The 15,656-nt window shown below is 54.7% G+C and overlaps 1 protein-coding gene across 1 annotated transcript in view; it reads left to right on the forward strand.

Annotated features, from left to right (window-relative positions):
• The window catches only part of FBF1 (Fas (TNFRSF6) binding factor 1), a 17,329-nt gene extending 2,350 nt beyond the window's left edge, over positions 1 to 14,979 (forward strand). The window contains exons 2-29 of the mRNA XM_010002720.1: positions 1,004 to 1,031; positions 1,691 to 1,732; positions 2,054 to 2,135; positions 2,245 to 2,305; positions 2,834 to 2,884; positions 3,013 to 3,157; positions 3,667 to 3,747; positions 4,515 to 4,634; positions 5,473 to 5,611; positions 5,824 to 5,942; positions 6,366 to 6,468; positions 6,544 to 6,900; positions 7,176 to 7,253; positions 7,534 to 7,628; positions 8,328 to 8,386; positions 9,153 to 9,197; positions 9,289 to 9,423; positions 9,603 to 9,703; positions 10,137 to 10,343; positions 10,815 to 10,922; positions 11,267 to 11,406; positions 11,684 to 11,802; positions 11,910 to 12,032; positions 12,386 to 12,571; positions 13,310 to 13,486; positions 13,612 to 13,749; positions 14,356 to 14,448; positions 14,929 to 14,979. Of these exons, the coding sequence (XP_010001022.1) occupies positions 1,004 to 1,031; positions 1,691 to 1,732; positions 2,054 to 2,135; positions 2,245 to 2,305; positions 2,834 to 2,884; positions 3,013 to 3,157; positions 3,667 to 3,747; positions 4,515 to 4,634; positions 5,473 to 5,611; positions 5,824 to 5,942; positions 6,366 to 6,468; positions 6,544 to 6,900; positions 7,176 to 7,253; positions 7,534 to 7,628; positions 8,328 to 8,386; positions 9,153 to 9,197; positions 9,289 to 9,423; positions 9,603 to 9,703; positions 10,137 to 10,343; positions 10,815 to 10,922; positions 11,267 to 11,406; positions 11,684 to 11,802; positions 11,910 to 12,032; positions 12,386 to 12,571; positions 13,310 to 13,486; positions 13,612 to 13,749; positions 14,356 to 14,448; positions 14,929 to 14,979 (3,183 nt within the window). The remainder of the gene's footprint in view (positions 1 to 1,003; positions 1,032 to 1,690; positions 1,733 to 2,053; positions 2,136 to 2,244; positions 2,306 to 2,833; positions 2,885 to 3,012; positions 3,158 to 3,666; positions 3,748 to 4,514; positions 4,635 to 5,472; positions 5,612 to 5,823; positions 5,943 to 6,365; positions 6,469 to 6,543; positions 6,901 to 7,175; positions 7,254 to 7,533; positions 7,629 to 8,327; positions 8,387 to 9,152; positions 9,198 to 9,288; positions 9,424 to 9,602; positions 9,704 to 10,136; positions 10,344 to 10,814; positions 10,923 to 11,266; positions 11,407 to 11,683; positions 11,803 to 11,909; positions 12,033 to 12,385; positions 12,572 to 13,309; positions 13,487 to 13,611; positions 13,750 to 14,355; positions 14,449 to 14,928) is intronic.
• The last annotated feature ends 677 nt before the right edge of the window (positions 14,980 to 15,656 follow it).

Raw genomic sequence — 15,656 nt, forward strand, 5'->3', positions numbered from 1 at the left:
GCATCAGGAGGGCACTGGCTGCCGTGGCAGACGGGGTGTGGGGGCATCACTGCTCAGAAACCTGGGGGGCTCCTTGCAGCCCTGCACCCCTCACCTCCTGCAGCCGTTCCTCTCCTTTGAGACCCCCCGGGTGCTGCAGGCCCAAAGAGAGGAGGTTTCTTTCCTTTCCCTTTCCCTTCCCTTTCCTCCTTTCCCTTCCCCCTTTCCCTTCTTCCAGCCCCCTTGGAGTGTTTTCCAGGTTTTGAGCAAAGTGGGAGCTAACCCCTGGGCTCTCTGCACACAGGGGACAGGGAGGGTGGTGTTTGCTCCATCTCGGGTTGTTTGGCTGAGTGGTTCCTTGGTGTCAGCGTGTTGTTCCCTGTGGAAGCTGCTGTAGAAGCTCCAGAGTTTTGGGGAGTGGGGGGTTGTTTTTCAAACTCAGTTTGAGCCTTGTTTAGAAAGGCATGGAGAGGTCAGAGCAGCATGGAGCCAGCCTGGCAGGCTGCAGAGAGGCCCTGAGCAGGAGAGGGATGTTGGTTTAACAGGAAATCAGGAAATCCTCCTCTCCCCACAGGTAGGAGCTTGGTGTGGATGTGCTCAACAGTGTTGGATCCCCCCCACAATGTGGACAAGGATATCTGATAAATCAGTAAACAAGCTTGCTGGAGCAGGGGAAGGCTGAGATCCTGCAATGGTGAGTGTGACACAGTACACAGGTAGGTCTGGGACATCCAGAGTTCATGCTCTGGCAGCCTCTGTTCAGAGACAGAAATTATCCCGAGCACTGGAGGCTTCTAAGTAGCTGGTGATCAGGAGGGGCTGTGCTCACTGTGTCTCAAAAGTTTTAACATCTCTGTGTGTGCCTCCTGTTTCACACATTGTTTCCCACATGGTGTGGGTGAGAGGAGGGCTTTGTTGCTTGTGGGATTCTCTGGAGAAACCTGCTGCTGACTTTAGTGTTTTGAGAAAGTCTGGGTCAGACTTGCTTTGTTTTCTAATGAAGTAATTTGTCTTTTCCCCATAGGCTGCAAAATCCAAGAAAAGTTTAAGAGGTACATACACTCATGTGCTTTCCTCTCACTGTCTATAGGTGCTCTGATGTGTAGGACAGAGGAGGGGGGACACTGGGATCAGGTGGCAGTCCTGGCTACTGAAATGTTTCATGGCTCATGTCTGAAAGATGCAGTTGTGTCGTGTCATTCCTGAACCAGAGATACTCACCTGCCTCTCACATCAAGTAGATTTGCTTATTGGGGTCCTATATTCCTTTCTTGTGGGCTTTCCCAAATCCAGGGGAGAATATATACATTTTTTTCAGTTCTTCCTGTACTCCCTGCCTGCCTGTTTAGGGCCTGCTGCAGCCCCTGATACTGAAGCTTTTGGGCTTGCCCAAGGGCTCTGAGAGGGGGTGAGAGCTCACAGATCAAGTGCTGCATGTGGCCAGTGACTGAATAGAAAGCAGCTGGCTCACTTGAGTAGAGATGTCCCATTTCTCACTAATTGAAGCCAAATCTTTTCTTCACAAAACACTGGATCAAGTCCTGGCAGTTATTTCTAGGCTGGCAAGGAAGGCCTTAAGATGATGATGTTTGAGACCAAACCTTTATTCTTGGGGTTTTTTTAAAGAGTGAGCCATAATGAACTTGGGAGCTTTTCTACACCTGCTTGGTGAGCTCACCTGCCTCAATACCTTTTATTTGTCTCATTTCAGGTTCTATTGATGACTTGCTTGGTGACCTCCTGGGATATGATGGTAAAATGAACCTTCTTTGCATCTGAAAGGGCAGCATCCTGGTGCTCTTACTCCTCTCCTGGGAACAGAAGGTGCTGGTGCAACAGCCATCCATCTATAAGGGGGTCCAGTTGCGAAGGGGGATAAAGCAGGGAGCAGAGTTTTCCAGAGCTAGAGACCATTTAGTAGGTTGGAGGGGGCGATGAAGTCCTATTTCTGATTAAAAGCCTCTGGGGCTCATGGGGAGACAGGAAAAACCCTTTTGGAGTACCTAGGCCAGGAATATGCCCATGTCCATCATCCTAATCTCCTTGGTTTTTTGTGTTTTGTTTTTTTTTCTAGATGAACCCCCTGCCAAAGCTTCCCAGCCAGCCAGGAGCAGTGGTGGGAGAGCCCAGGGCACCAGCTCAGAGCCCAGCAAGAAGTGAGTGCTCAGACACAGCCTCTCCCCCTTGGAGATCTCTCTGTGCTCCCCAGCCCCTTCTGACCTACCCCATCCTGTGGTCCTGCTAACCCCCAGCCTTGTCTCACAGGTCCTTTCCAGAGGATGATTTCTTCAGCAAACTCCCTGCAGAAGATGAGGAAGCTGCAGAGGTGAGCCCAAATTTTGGGAGAGATCCTGGATGTCCTGAGGGCTGGGACTGAGCCAGGCCAGGCTTTCCCCTGGTGTCACCCCATCCAAGGTGGCAGCAGGATATCAGGGATAAACCATGGAATTCTGGTGAAGGTGTAAACCCTCTCCAACATGACTGTGGTGTGGGGAAGGTGGGATAAGGGTGGATGGTGGGAGAAGGGCTTTCAGGTGCCCTGGATAAGGAGGAACAAAGTCAGTGGGGCACATTGTGCTGCAGCCCAGCCTGCCTGGGTGCACTTCAGGTGAAGTACTGGAGGAAGGATCCTTCCCCAAAGCAATGGCCTGGGTGTTCCTAATGCTTCTCCCAGGATCTCAGCAAGTGACTCAAGGCACAGGAGGTCTCCAGGGAGGGGGATATCAGGAGAAGTTGGGCATGTATTTTTTCCATTCCATAAAATGAGAAAAACTAGGGGCCAGAGTGTGGAAACAAGGGGTGAGGAGTTTCCAGAGTCTGCTTGTCTCTGATCTCTGCCCTCCTTGGCACGCAGGGGTCTGGGGCCTCTGACACAGACCCTCAAGCTCTGCTGCAGACCCTGAAGGTAAATGTGCATAAATGTCCTCCCCCTCAGCCCCACGTGCCCTGCAGCTGCAGCCTCCAAAGGGAGAAGCAGCCATGAGGCAGTAGCAGCACTCAGCCTGCTCTCATCTTCGTCCTTTTGATTTCCAGGACATGGATGACATGGAAGCTGATCTCCTGGGAATATCAAAACCTGGTTCTGGGCCAGGGGAGAACACTGTGAAAGGTCCTAGGAAACGTGGCTCCTCAGGAGAAGCTGTGAAAACTGCAGGGAAGCTGCTAGCTCCTGAAAAGGGTAAAAAGGAGACTCTGTTCTTGTTTTCATAGCCTGGTTCTAAAGGAACAGGGTTTTTTTTGTCTTCTGGGAGAGAACAAAAGGGGATTTGTTCCCTTAAATCCTTTACTTTTTTGGGGCTGTCCCAGGTCTCCCTTGGGAGATCCCTGGCCCAGCCTCTTGTTGTGGTCTGGTGACATCCCTAACATCCCTGCTGCCATCTCCCACCGTACACCATTTGCCTGTTCCCTGGTGCAGGTCAAAGACCAGGCACCTGCCTGATCTGCATGGAAGGTGAGCCAGAGGGGTTGCATTTCAGACATGCCAAAACTGCCCTGCTCTTCCACAGGCCCTTCTCTCCTCTGCTTTCATGGAGACCCCTCCAGAAAGATTCCCACCCTGTAGGGCTGAGGGGAGACTGTTGCATTATGTGCTTTTGGGGGCTGCTGCTAGAAAAGTGACCTTCATCCCTGGTGGGAGAGGGTCATCTCTGTAGAACCTTGTCTCTGAAAGCTGTGGCCTCTTTCTAGGAGACTCTGTACCTGCAGTGGAGAAGAAGCCACTCTCATCTCCTGGTGCTCCCCGACAGTACAAGAAATTCAACTTTGAAGGTAGGAGGTTGCTTCACTTCAGCATGTAGGTGCCTGGGGGCAGCTGAGGACTCTGCCTTAGCTCTTTGCCCACAGCTTGCCCCTTGTGTTAACCAAAAGGTTGGATGGTTAAGGAGATCAGAGTCCTTCACCCCTATGGTGCTGGTACAAATCTAATCCTTCAGAGTTGACCAAAGGAAAAAAAAACAACACAGCTCTGCATTTGAGACCCTCCCCAGGAGACTACCTGAGGCCATTTGCATTTTCACATGTGCTTTGGTTTTTAATGACTGTCTGTAGCACTTGGGAGCCCTGTTGGTCAGTGGGCATTCCTTCCAACTTCCAGACATGGGAGGTGGTTTCCTGGCACAGCCAAGAACTGATTGTCAAAGCTTTCACTTTAAGTAAGATCAGCATCTATTAAAATAATTAATGGGCTTTAGGTGATTTAGGTGGACTTTCTTTCCCCCATTTTCTTCACATAAATAGTGTTTGAGCATTAGAACACCCACATTTTGAGTTATTTTCTTCTAGGAGAAAGAAAATGGAGAAAATGTGTGCAGAAACTTAACTCTTGAGTGTCTGAAGTTCAGGAAGACTCAGGGGTATCCCAGGTCCCTGCAGAACCTCTGTTCATGGCTTTGGGCAGATGTAGTCTCCTGTCCTCATGTGCACAGAGAGGGGGATAGTGTTTGGTTTAGTGCAGAACTGTTCTTCTAAATAACATTGGATTTGTTTATTTGTATTGGGATTATTCTCCTTTCCTGCCCCTATGGGGTAATTCCCAGCTTTTGGTGATCCTTTGGCAGTGCTTTCATCTGATGAGGAGAAGGATGTTCCTAAGAAGCCACCTCAAGCAGGTGCCAAAAGCAGCTCTGAGAAGAAAACAGAAGAGAGCAAAGAGAAAGGTGAGCAGGGTTGCTCGATGCAGCCTCTTTGAATTAAATAAACCAGCAGCCTGGATCAGCTGGTGTGAGGTCCAGATTGGTTACATGGAAGCCACCTAGTCCCATCTCTCATTAGCCAGCATGGTCATTTAGAGAGCAGCTTGGTAAAAAGGTTAATAGTGATCAAGCACTTGGTGAGCTGTGTATTTCTGGTGTGCCACAGATCACAGAACTGGCCTTGCCTTTCTGGGAATGGAGGCTCAGGTCTTACCTTCCATTTCATCCAGCCTGTTTCACATGTTACCAAATGACAAGTTTTCTGGGTCTGGATTTGAGTGGCTGAGAGCATCACAGGTGCACACCAAAGCACAGCTGAGGCACCCCTGAGTGGGATCCAGCTGCACTGTGCCTGGGATACAGGCACTCATCCCTCTTGTTCCTGCAGCAGGGATGCTAATGGGCCTGGTAGTCCCTTAAAATCACCTTTCACCTCTATAAATCCACTCTGAACACAAAGAGCAGCTGGTTGGTTAGGGAAGGACTAAGGTACATTGGTGGAACAGGAACTTTGGGTGAAGGGGGGCAGGAATTATCTGATTGGAAACTTGCAAAGCTAAAAAAGCTGCTGGTGTTAGAGCTGGAAACCCCAGTGTTAGTGACACCCATTGTCCCACCAGTGGGCACAGTCCAGGCCATAGTGCATTGCCACTTTGTCACTTGAGATTTGGTCACTGAAAAGACTTATTTAAGAAATTACTTTGTAAATGGTCCTGAGAGATAAGAGCAGGCTTTGATGTCTTGTTTTAAAAAAAAGAAAAGCCCTGATCAAACCTCCTGCTGTGTGTGATCCCATCCCCAGAGCCACCCCTGCCCTCTGCAGCCCCAGTCCGGAGGAGGGAGGAGTTCATGTTTGAAGATGATGGTGATGACCTGATGGAGGCATTGGGACTTGGGGATGGCACAAAAGGAGAAGAGAAACAAGGAAAGAAGATGGAAGAGTAAGGGCAATGGAGAGGCAGTGGGAGTAAAGCAGGGGATGGCTTGTGCATCGAGATGAGGCTTCCATGGTGTGGGGGGGGATGCTGGAGGGTCCCAGAAAGGGGCAAGAGCATCTCGTTTTGCAGAGAAGAGCCAGAGCACCCTGGCAAGTCTGTGTGATGAGGAACAGCCCTGTCTGAGAGGAACCCATCTGTCACTGTGTCCCCAGCAGAGAGGAGCTCCAGCCAGCCCACTTCAAACCAAGACAAGGCTCCGTGGCCAAAACTCTGGAACCGCCTGGCACGAGGGAGCGCAGGGAGGTCAAACTGGAGAAGTACCAAAAGCAGCCAGGTGAGCACAGCCAGGGACATTGGGAAGGCCTGCAGAGGTGACAGCGTTGGCTTGGGAGAGTGAGATTGGTTTCTAAGGGTTGCAGGGGAAATACTCTTTCTGCAGGGGTGAGCAGTGTGGCTGAAGGGCTCTTGGGCAGTGCAGGGGGAAGGGGCTGGTGCAGAAGGGGTGAGCTCTGCCCTCCAGGCAGCCCAGCAGCATTCACACAGTACCCATAACTCAGCTGCCCTTTGACATGAGCTGAGTCCCAGCAAAGACACTTTTCCCAGCCATGCTGAGGGGAAATTTGCCAGGGAAGATGTTTCCAGCTTTGTTCTTCCAGAGGCAGTGATCCCAGTTGGAATTGCAGGGGTGGAGGAGGGCTGGTGTCTTTGTTGCTGGGTGTTCTTCTTGGCACTGACTCGATGCTGCTTGTCTGAACAGAGAAGGAAGAGGGTTGGAATGAGGAAGATTTTGTATTTGGAGTGTACCAGCCCACGGTGGCCTCCACACTTGAGGGCCAGTCGTCAAGGAGGCAGGCAGTGAGGTATAGACAGGGTCCCCTCAGAGGCAGGTCCCCAGAGCCCCTCACAGGCAAGTGTGTGACTGCTTTTCCTTGCAGCAGGTTTTCAGCTGAGAGCAACAGAGAACCAAAACCAGAGCCCAGCTCCAAACCTCCTCCTCCAGCCAGGCAGAGCTCTCTGCAGGGCAGCAGGGCTGGAGGTGACTGGCTGGGCTTGAAGCATGAGGAGTTCATAGATTTGGAGCCACCATCTCCAGCAAAGGCCAGTCCTGCTGCACTCTCCCCCAGCCAGCCCTTGGCTGCAGAGGACACGGCAGCTAAACCTGACCTGCTGGAGGAGGAGAACTGGCTGAGTGCTGCCTTGTCTCGAAAGAAAGCACAGGCAAAGGCCCAGGAGAGACATGCCAAGCCCTTGGAGGCCCCCAGAGAAGGGCTGGATCCCCACTCTTCTGTCAGGTAAAGGCACAGTTCATGGCCACAGCACTCCTGTCTGCTCCATGTGTAGCTGCTCCAGCAGGACCTGTCAGAAACCCTTGGCTCAGATTTAGGAAATTAATTTTAAGCGCAATCTCGTCTCAGGTTGGGGTGATAACGTGGGGGCTTTCTGATCCAGCTCAAAGTCCCAGCATACCCCTAGGCTTTCCTTACACTTGTGGCCAAGGTTGCACCCTGCGAGGCAGGAACTGGTGTGCCTCCTCAGCTCTCTCCCATAGGATGTTTTCTGCTTGCAGCCAGCCAGCTGCCTCCACAGGAGCACCACAGCAGGCAGCTGCCCTGCAGGACAAGGCAGCCAGCACAGACAGCTCTAGGTAAGGTCTCCACCTTCCAGGCATCCTCCATGGGAGAGGTGTCCTGCAGAAAGCAGCTGCCTGTCTGAGATGGGGGAATGGGAAGGGCTGGTAGTCACCAGTGATAATTTTGGGGCCTCTGTGACTGGGATGCAGCTCTGAAAGATCATCAGGCTTTTGCCTGTTTGATCCCAATGGGACAGCCAAGCTTGAAACTTTAAGAGAAATGCCAGACAGGATCATGTCCATGTGCCCATCCCTGGCACTGTTGGGCATCACTCCTGCCTCTTTGCCCATGCAGGCAATTGGTTCCCTGGCTCAGCACCACTAAACAAGCCTCAGCTCACCCGTCAGAGCCTGCAAAGGTGGATCCCTCCAGAGACACCAGCACCCTGGGTAGGTTTGCTGTGGTTGCACAATTTGGGCAGCATTATGTAGAGAGAGAGTCCCCCCTGCCCCACAGAAACAAAGAAAGGCAGAAGCCACAAGCAGTGCCCTTGGCCCTGTGCCTGCTGTCCAGGCTCTGACCAGCCATTGTCAGACCAGCATGGCCAAGCTGTAGAATCCCAGGATCCCACCATCCCAGTTTTGTGGTGTGGTGGGGATGTTGTGCTGGGGTGTGCTGAACTCTGCAGTGCTGCCTTAGGGGTGTCAGGGGCTGCAAGAGACTTGCTCTTTCTGAACAATGGGTGGGCTTCAGGTCGTGCTGTCCCATTTCTCTCCCCTCCTGCTGCCCCCACGCTCGTCCCCCTAGTGCTCTGTGCTGGAAGAGCTCCTCCTGCCCTGGGCTGAGACCCTGCACCAGTTTAGAGGCCACTGAAGGTGGCTTAGGGGACCTGGCTGGTTTCCTGAGGAACAAGGATGGAGGAGGAGCTGTGCTTTGCCCTTAAACTTACTCTGCAGAGCAGACTCCCTCCATCCTGTGTGGGGTGGTGTTGGGATGCAGATACAGACAAGCCTATCTGACCCTCCATCACTATCACTGGAGCAGAACAGGACCCTTGTCTCTCTGCTCAGGAGACCCAGGCTCTCATCCTTCTGGAAAGGGATGGTTCCCATTGTCATATCTGAATCATCAGCTTGTTCAATTTTCAGTCCCCACAGCCTTGTTCCCAGGAGAGCAGGAGACACAGGACCCTGCCCCACTTGCTCAGGTAGGTCTGCTGCTCCCACATCTCCAAGAGGTGCAGGCTTGGTGTGATGATCTCAAGCCCTCCCCTACCCAACTTGCCAATATCCAGCTCTGTCAGTGCTGGTTTGGCAGAGGAAGGCTGGGCCCAGCTTTGCATTTCTGGGAGCCCATGTTCATGGTGGCAAAGAGTTTGGAGAGCTCTGACATGCCACAAGTTGTATTTGTCAAAGCCAAAGTGCATGTGCTCTGGATCCTTTGCAAATTGTGTGTTTTCAACCCTGCATTGCCTGAGCAGCATTTACACAGTTCCCTGGGCATGTTTATATTAATGAGACAACAGAGGCTCCAGTCAATAAAGGACTTTTCCTTCAACTGGCTTTCCCCAGCATTGTGGTGGAGATGCTCTGAGACTGTTCCTAGACAACTGGAAGGACATCAGAGCCTCTGACAGAGAGGGCACCTCTTGCTTCATCTTCGAAGCTTCCATTTCTTATCTAGCTGGACCTTCTCATCCTGCCCTGGTGGCAGGACACATGCCATCTCCCAAAGGAGTCATGGTCTTACCCTTGAATCTGTCTCCAGTGAGGAATAGGGCAGCATGTTTGTGTCTCGGGTAGGAGTTGCTGAGTGTCACCCAAGGAGAAGGGACCCAGGCCAGCAGTGGGGTTGGGCTGGAGAAGGGTTGAGGAGGGACAGCAGGAGGCTGGGCATGGATTGCTGTTCCCAGGCTAGGTGGAGATGTTCTCCTCAGGACTTTACCTCCCTGAGAGCATCCCTGTTCTCCACAGGTGGCTGCTCCCAAAGTACATCTCCAGGCTGCTCCACAGCTGCAGGTGAGACATGTGCCTTCCTTTGGGGGCTGCTGGCCACATCACAAACCCACTGATCCTGAAGGGCCTCAATCTTCTCTTTCCACCCCCACAGGCAGAGTCCCCAGCCCTGGGTTTGCAGCATGAGAGGAGGCTGGGACCTCCTGCAGCCCAACTCTGTGAGGATGTGTCAGGCTGTCAGGGAGCACTGATCAGTGCCCAGAGGCGTGTGGCAGAGCTGGAGAGCCAGGTAAGCCCCATCACCTGCTGGGTGGGGACCCACGGGTGACCCAGGGTGGGGAGAAGAGGTCAGGTCTGCTCCAAATAGCATCAAGGTGACAGGTGAGAGAGGAGAAACCACCTTAAGTGCTGCTGTGGGAGCTCTGTCCCTGGGGTGGCACAGAGACCTTCTCCATGGATGCTCCACAGGTCCAGATGCTGGAGCAGGAGCGGATGCAGCACAAGCTGTTGCTGGAGAGTCTCCAACAGCGTCATCAGGAGGACTTGGATCTCCTCAAAAGTACACACAGGTACCAGGCTCCTTGTGCTCCTCTCTGTGTCACATCCCTGCCTGCAGCCCTGTCCATCTCCCCTGCAATGGGAGTACTGGGGGACTTCCCAAGTCCATTCCTGGGGTGGGCAGGCACAGAGGCACATGGACGTGGACCTGGGGGGGACAGAGAGCAGCCCCATGAGTGACCCGAGGTGGGGTCCACTCTCACCAGCACTGTCCCATGGCTGACAAGAAGGAAGAGCCAGTCCCATTTCCAGCAAGTTTCCCAGCCAGGGCACCACACTGGGCAGTGGCAAGTGGGTCAGGATTCAGACTGTGAAGAGTGAAGCAGCCTGTGCCTCAGTTTCCCCATGCACACAGCAACACCGCTTTGCTCCACTGTGGGGTGGAGAGTACCTGGAATTGCCATGAAAGCAACAGTTTTTCCCTGCTGTGACCTCTCTGGGCAGGAGCCAGGTAAAGGTGGTGGAGGAGACCTACAGGCAGCGGGAGGAGAGGCTGCAGCAGGAGAAGGAGCAGCTGGTGGCTCAGCTGCAGACACAGAGGCAGGATAAGGAGCAGGCCATGGCAGAGCTGGTGGCACAGCACCAGCAGCACGTGGCCAAGCTGGAGCAGCAGAAGGTGCTGGAGGTGGAGCGACTGCAGGAGCTGCAGAGGTGAGGGTGGCATGAGCAGCACACGTGGGGCTGGTACCCTCCTGTCTCAGCAAAGGAACTGGGGAACAGTTTGGGGACATGGGGAAAGGAGAAAACGGACTCCAGAAGTGTTGGGTTGTGAGCATCTTGGTGACTTTTGGAATAGGGATTTGCTTTGTAGGTGGACACTGGCTGGAGACATGGTTCAGAGTGAATGCTTTGTGTTTTCAAAGATGCTGAACCAGGTGTTCTCTTTCCCCAGGTCCCTTTTAGTCAGGTCAGTGAGTCACTGATGTCCACCTGGGTTGGGTCAATGAGAAGTCAGGTTTGACAGAGAAGCCTGTACCCCCAAATGTGGATACCTGTCAGGGGGATGCCCCGTGCCAGCTGAGCTCCTGGGGCCTGGTTCTCAGCCCCACAGCCAAGCCTCTTCCATGGTGCCTGTCACGGGGAGCACTGGTGTGTAACTGTTTGGTGTTCTGTGTCCTGCAGGGTGTCTGTCCAGGAGATGCGCAAAGACTATGAAGAGCAGCTCCAGAGGCTCAAGTGGCTGAAAGACCAGGAGGTGGATGCAGTGACCAGTGCCACTTCACACACCAGGTACCAACAGCCACCATCGTGTCCACACCTTGTTCCCTGGCCATTGTATTCCCTATCCTGTGGGGAACCAGCTTTGGATCATGGCAACAGGAGCCACCCCCTCTCCCACCTGCTACCCCCAGGGACACTGAGCTGTGTAATTGCCATCAGTTCTCCCCTAAGCAGCAGCTACAACTTCCTCCTGTGGAGGCCTCTTATTGGAGGCCATACCTCCTCTTAGGCTGTGACCCCAAGAGGTTGGGGCAGGGCTACCTGGCCTTTGGCCCACCACACATCCCCCTCTCCATCATGGGAGACAAAAGTATGTCCCAGAGGGGTGACACTCCCCTCGCTTCTCTCTGCAGGTCTCTGAACACTGTCATTGAGCAGATAGAGAAGTTCTCCAGAGACCTACATGAACTTTTGCAGAAGGTGGAGACCCTGCATCACACCACCTCCCAGGAGCTGGACAAGGAGGCCCGGCAGAGGGACAGGCAGCACAAGGGTAGGTCTGCTGTTCCCTTCTGCCAGAATGGCTTCAGAGTCCTCACTGGGGCTAGGGACACCCAGAAAAGGGGAAGAAAGTTGGGGCTCTGAGTCAGCCAGAGGCTTGTGACCTTGGTCACAGGACATCTTATTGTCTCCCTCTTTACAAATGGGTCTCCTGGTGATGTGCAGAAGGTGATGAGCACAAGTGCATGCAGCTTTTCCATGAATATGGTGTGGACAGAGGAGGCTTCTCACCTCATGCTGCTCATGGCCCTGCTGCTGTCTCTCCCCAGCACTCCAGGACAGGCTGTCACAGCAGCAGAGGGACATGGAGGAGGAGAGGAGCCGATTCCAGGAGGTGATTGCCAAAATGGAGGCCAGGCTGGGCGAGCAGACTCGGCTGCTGGAGCAGGTGACCCAACATTGTGCCCTATCCTGTCTGGGTGGGGGGGTGTGTCTGGAAGTTCCTGGTTTGGAGCCTGTAAATAAAATCTCTCTGTCCTCTGTGTCTGGATCCAGGAGCGATGGAAGGCAGCAGCAGAGCAGTCCAAGCTGGAATCACTGCAGCACTCTCTGGAGGAGCAGCGGCGAGTGACAGCCCAGCAGCTGGCCTTGGAGAGAGCAGAGCTGGAGAGGGCAAAGGTGAGATGGGCAGGTGTCTCCAGGTGCCTCTCATGTGTCCCCTGGGTCTCACTGGTCTGTGGTGGATGAAAGAGCTGGGTGTCAGGCTGCAGCATCCTCCCTCTGCTTCCTCAGTCCCACACTTGGTCACACGGTTGAGTCTCCATCAGGCCCCAGGTGGGTGCAGGAGGCTGCTGTGATGCCTGCTGGTTCTTGAGTGTGGGGCTAGAACCTGTGCAGCTTGGGCACCCACAGGCTTGAAACAGCCTCCAGACATTGCAGGGGGGTTTAGTGGCAGAGATGAGTTTAAGGAGAAAATCCCTGCAGTGAGAACTTAGTGCTGTTCTCTCTCCCTCTCTTGTGATGCTCCCCAGAGCACGTTGCTGGAGGAGCAGACGTCGGTGATGCAGAAGTGCTCGGAGGAGCGACGGAAGCTGGCGGCCGAGTGGGCTGAGTTCCACACCCAGCAGCAGCTGAGCAAGGAGCGGATGGAGCGCGATGTGGAGCGAGCCCGGCAGGTGGAGTCCCAGAGAGAGGGCACCATCGTCAGCCTGGCCAAGGTACTGCAGGGGAGCCCCTCCCCGCGGCCTCCAGCACCGCCTGGCAGGCTCACCGAGCACTCCTGCCCACGGGGGAGACATTCAGAGCTGCCCTCGGGTGTTTCAGGCAGAGGCATCAGTCGGGGTGGTGAGGAACAGCTTCCACCAACCTGTTTGAGAAGCTGACTGAAGCATCAGTTGCTTCTGTCTCTGCCTTTGGCCTGTGAGGGGGTTGGGCAGCCAGGCCAGGTGCAGCTGCCTCTGTTGTGAGAGGAAACCCCACGTTGGGTTCAGTGAAACCTCCCTGTGCCATGGGGAGGTGTCCAGAGTCAGTTCTGCTTCCCCAGGACTGTCCAGAGGGAATATCTGATACGGACAGTGTAGCAGAGCAACATTTTTAAGGCCTATCAGGATGAAAAACGACCATTCAGGCTGGATAATCTCCACTGCTGAGCCTTGAGCATGTTTAGGGTTTGGAGCACATTGAGGGGTCTGTCCTTCCTGGGTAAGGAGTGTGTGTCTGTCTGTACAACCCCAGGCCTGGTCCCTGATGGGGAGGGCACTGCTGGAGCAGAATCATAGAGTTGTCAAGGTTGAAAAAGACCTTGAAGATCATCAAGTCCAAGCTGGTGTGGTAGCTCTGTGCCCCACACTGGCACACACGAGGAGCTCAGCAGGGACGGATCTTTCCCACCACTTGGGAAGGCACGAGATCGTGTCCAGGACAGGGCATATCATGCGTTGGTTTCCCCATCCTAGGAGCAGGCAGAGCTGAAGATTCGGGGCCAGGAGCTGAAAGTCAAGGAGGAGCAGCTGGCCAGGGACAGGGAACTGCAGGAGGAGGCCTGGCAGGAGCTGAGGCGGGAGAAGGAGAAGGTGAACAGGGCTGAGCTGTGTGTCCGGCGCCAGGAGGAGGAGCTGAAAAGCATGGCCAGGGTAAGGAGAGAGTCTGTGCTGCAGGTCACAGCTGGGCAGCAAAGCTGGGCTTTCACACCCCTCGTGAATCCTGTCCTGGGAGGGGATGCAGAAAGGAGCCCTGTCCCAGCCTCCCTGCCTTGCAGCTCTCGTCCCAGAAGCGCGAGGAAGGCGAGCGAGCCCTGCAGGAGGCGACCAGGATCGAGTCCCAGCACCACAGCAGGTTGCAGCTCATGCAGCAGCACTTGGAGCAGCTGAGGCAGCAGGAACAGCGTCTGCACCAGGTAAATACCCCCTCACCTCCCCTTCTCAGCCCCAGGTTGCCACGCCAAGGGCCTGAGCCTTTGCCAACAGCTTCTCTCTCTCTCTCTCCTGGAGATGAGGCAGGAGTGGCAGAGCACAGCTTTCCAGATGACACAGCCCAGCAACCCCATGGCACTCCTGACCACAGGCCAGGACCTCTGTGCCCCCTCCACGATGCTGTGTAAGGCTTCCTGCATGCTGCTGATGGGAAGGGATGTGCTGGGGAGCAGCTGCACATGTACTGCACTTCTCAGGAGGCTTGGGATGTTCCTGGGGGTGGTTTTAGTTCCTCTGTATATAAACCTGAGATGTGAGTTGGCCTCCTCGTCCTCTGAAAGAGTTTAGTGGAGCTCTCTGAGCCAGGGCAGTGCCAGGAGGGATAGAAGGGGCAGGAAGGGAGAGGCAGGTGGGTTAAAACCCATTTGAACTGTGGAAATCTGGGGAGGACTCTGCTGTAGGGACATGCAGGCAGCAAAAAAATGGAGGCTGTGTTGTCTCCATCTGCAGTTGCTCTAATGGCAGCAGCAGCAGCACATACTCAAGCTTTTGTTCCAGGTTTTCCACCTCCCAACAGGAATCTCCCTCAGCACAGCCACGGGGATGGCAGGGAAAGCCTGGCCACGGCCAACCCTGAGGTGCTTTATGCCCAACTGTTGCTGCTCAAGTACAGGGACCAGCAGGTGAGGTGGTGGGGAAACCAGAGCTGGAAGGGGCTTCAAACCAGCTGGGTGGGAACAGGGCTGGGTGAAGCCTGAGAGGCTGTGAGGGCTGAGCTGCTGGGTGGGCTTGCAGAAGCCATGGGCACCTAGAGGAATGATGGCAGAAGCAAGGATGGGTGGATCCTCACAGCTCATCTCAGGTTCATCACTGGCCCAAGGGGGTTGCCCCTCACCTCACCCCATCCCCTGGGTGGGAGAAGAAAGCTCTGCTGGACTCTGGCTTCTTGATGTCCACATTCTCTCTCATCACCCCCCTGCTTCCCTGCTGGGTCCTTCCTCAGTTGCTAATGCTCTTTGAGGAGCCCATACACCCAGGGATACCACAGATGGGCACCTGCCCCCTGCATGAAGAAGGGTCATGATAATGAGAATCACCCTGCATGGGGACTCTGTTTCTTTGGCACTCTCTGGTATCCATCCCATCCATCCCTCTCTTCCCAGGACCGAGATTTCTTGGAGGAGGAGGAGTTCTTCCTGGAGAGCCTGAAGTAACATCCAGCAACACTTCCTCTCTGTCAGACTGAGGAGGCAGCATCCCCATGCACTCTCAAGGGACAGTTTGGGCTGCTGTGCCCTCGTTGTGGAAAACAGCCAATAAATCCAGTTCTAAGGAACTGTCCTTCTCTTCTGAAACAAGCTCTGAGTGTTCAAAAGTGTGAAGTCCATCCCCAGGGGCTGTGAAGCCACAGTTTGTCCAGCCCCCGTCCCTCAGGGCCCACGTCACTGGCTCCCTGGGAACCAGTTTCCCTCGGGAGGGTGGATTTATTCAGCCACGCTCACGGATCTGGGGCTGCAGCTGCTGGTGGGGCCGGGACAGCCCGAACCTGCAGGGCAGGGCAGTCCCGGCTGCGCTGAGCTTCCCCAGCCTCCCGAGGATGTTTCATAGCTCACAGGCAACGCCAACTTCTTGTTGGGCTTGTTCCTGCGCAGGGGTCACCGCGAGGCCTCTCCACACCCCTGAGGGGACCCGTCCTGGGGACAACAGCAACGCTGGGGACCTTTCCAGTCAGTCCTGCAGCGGGCAGCCCCGTTGCCATGGCAGCAGGGGGGCCTTCCGGAGAAGGGCCCCCCCATGTCGCTATGGCAACGGGCCCTTCCGGTGCGGCGCTGAAGATGGCGGCGCTACTGAGCGCGGCGCGGCGGGGGCGGCCGGGCGGGCGGGGCCGTGG

Source organism: Chaetura pelagica, unplaced genomic scaffold, assembly GCF_000747805.2.
Source record: "Chaetura pelagica isolate M959 unplaced genomic scaffold, ChaPel_1.0 scaffold47, whole genome shotgun sequence".
NCBI classification, from domain to species: domain Eukaryota; kingdom Metazoa; phylum Chordata; class Aves; order Apodiformes; family Apodidae; genus Chaetura; species Chaetura pelagica.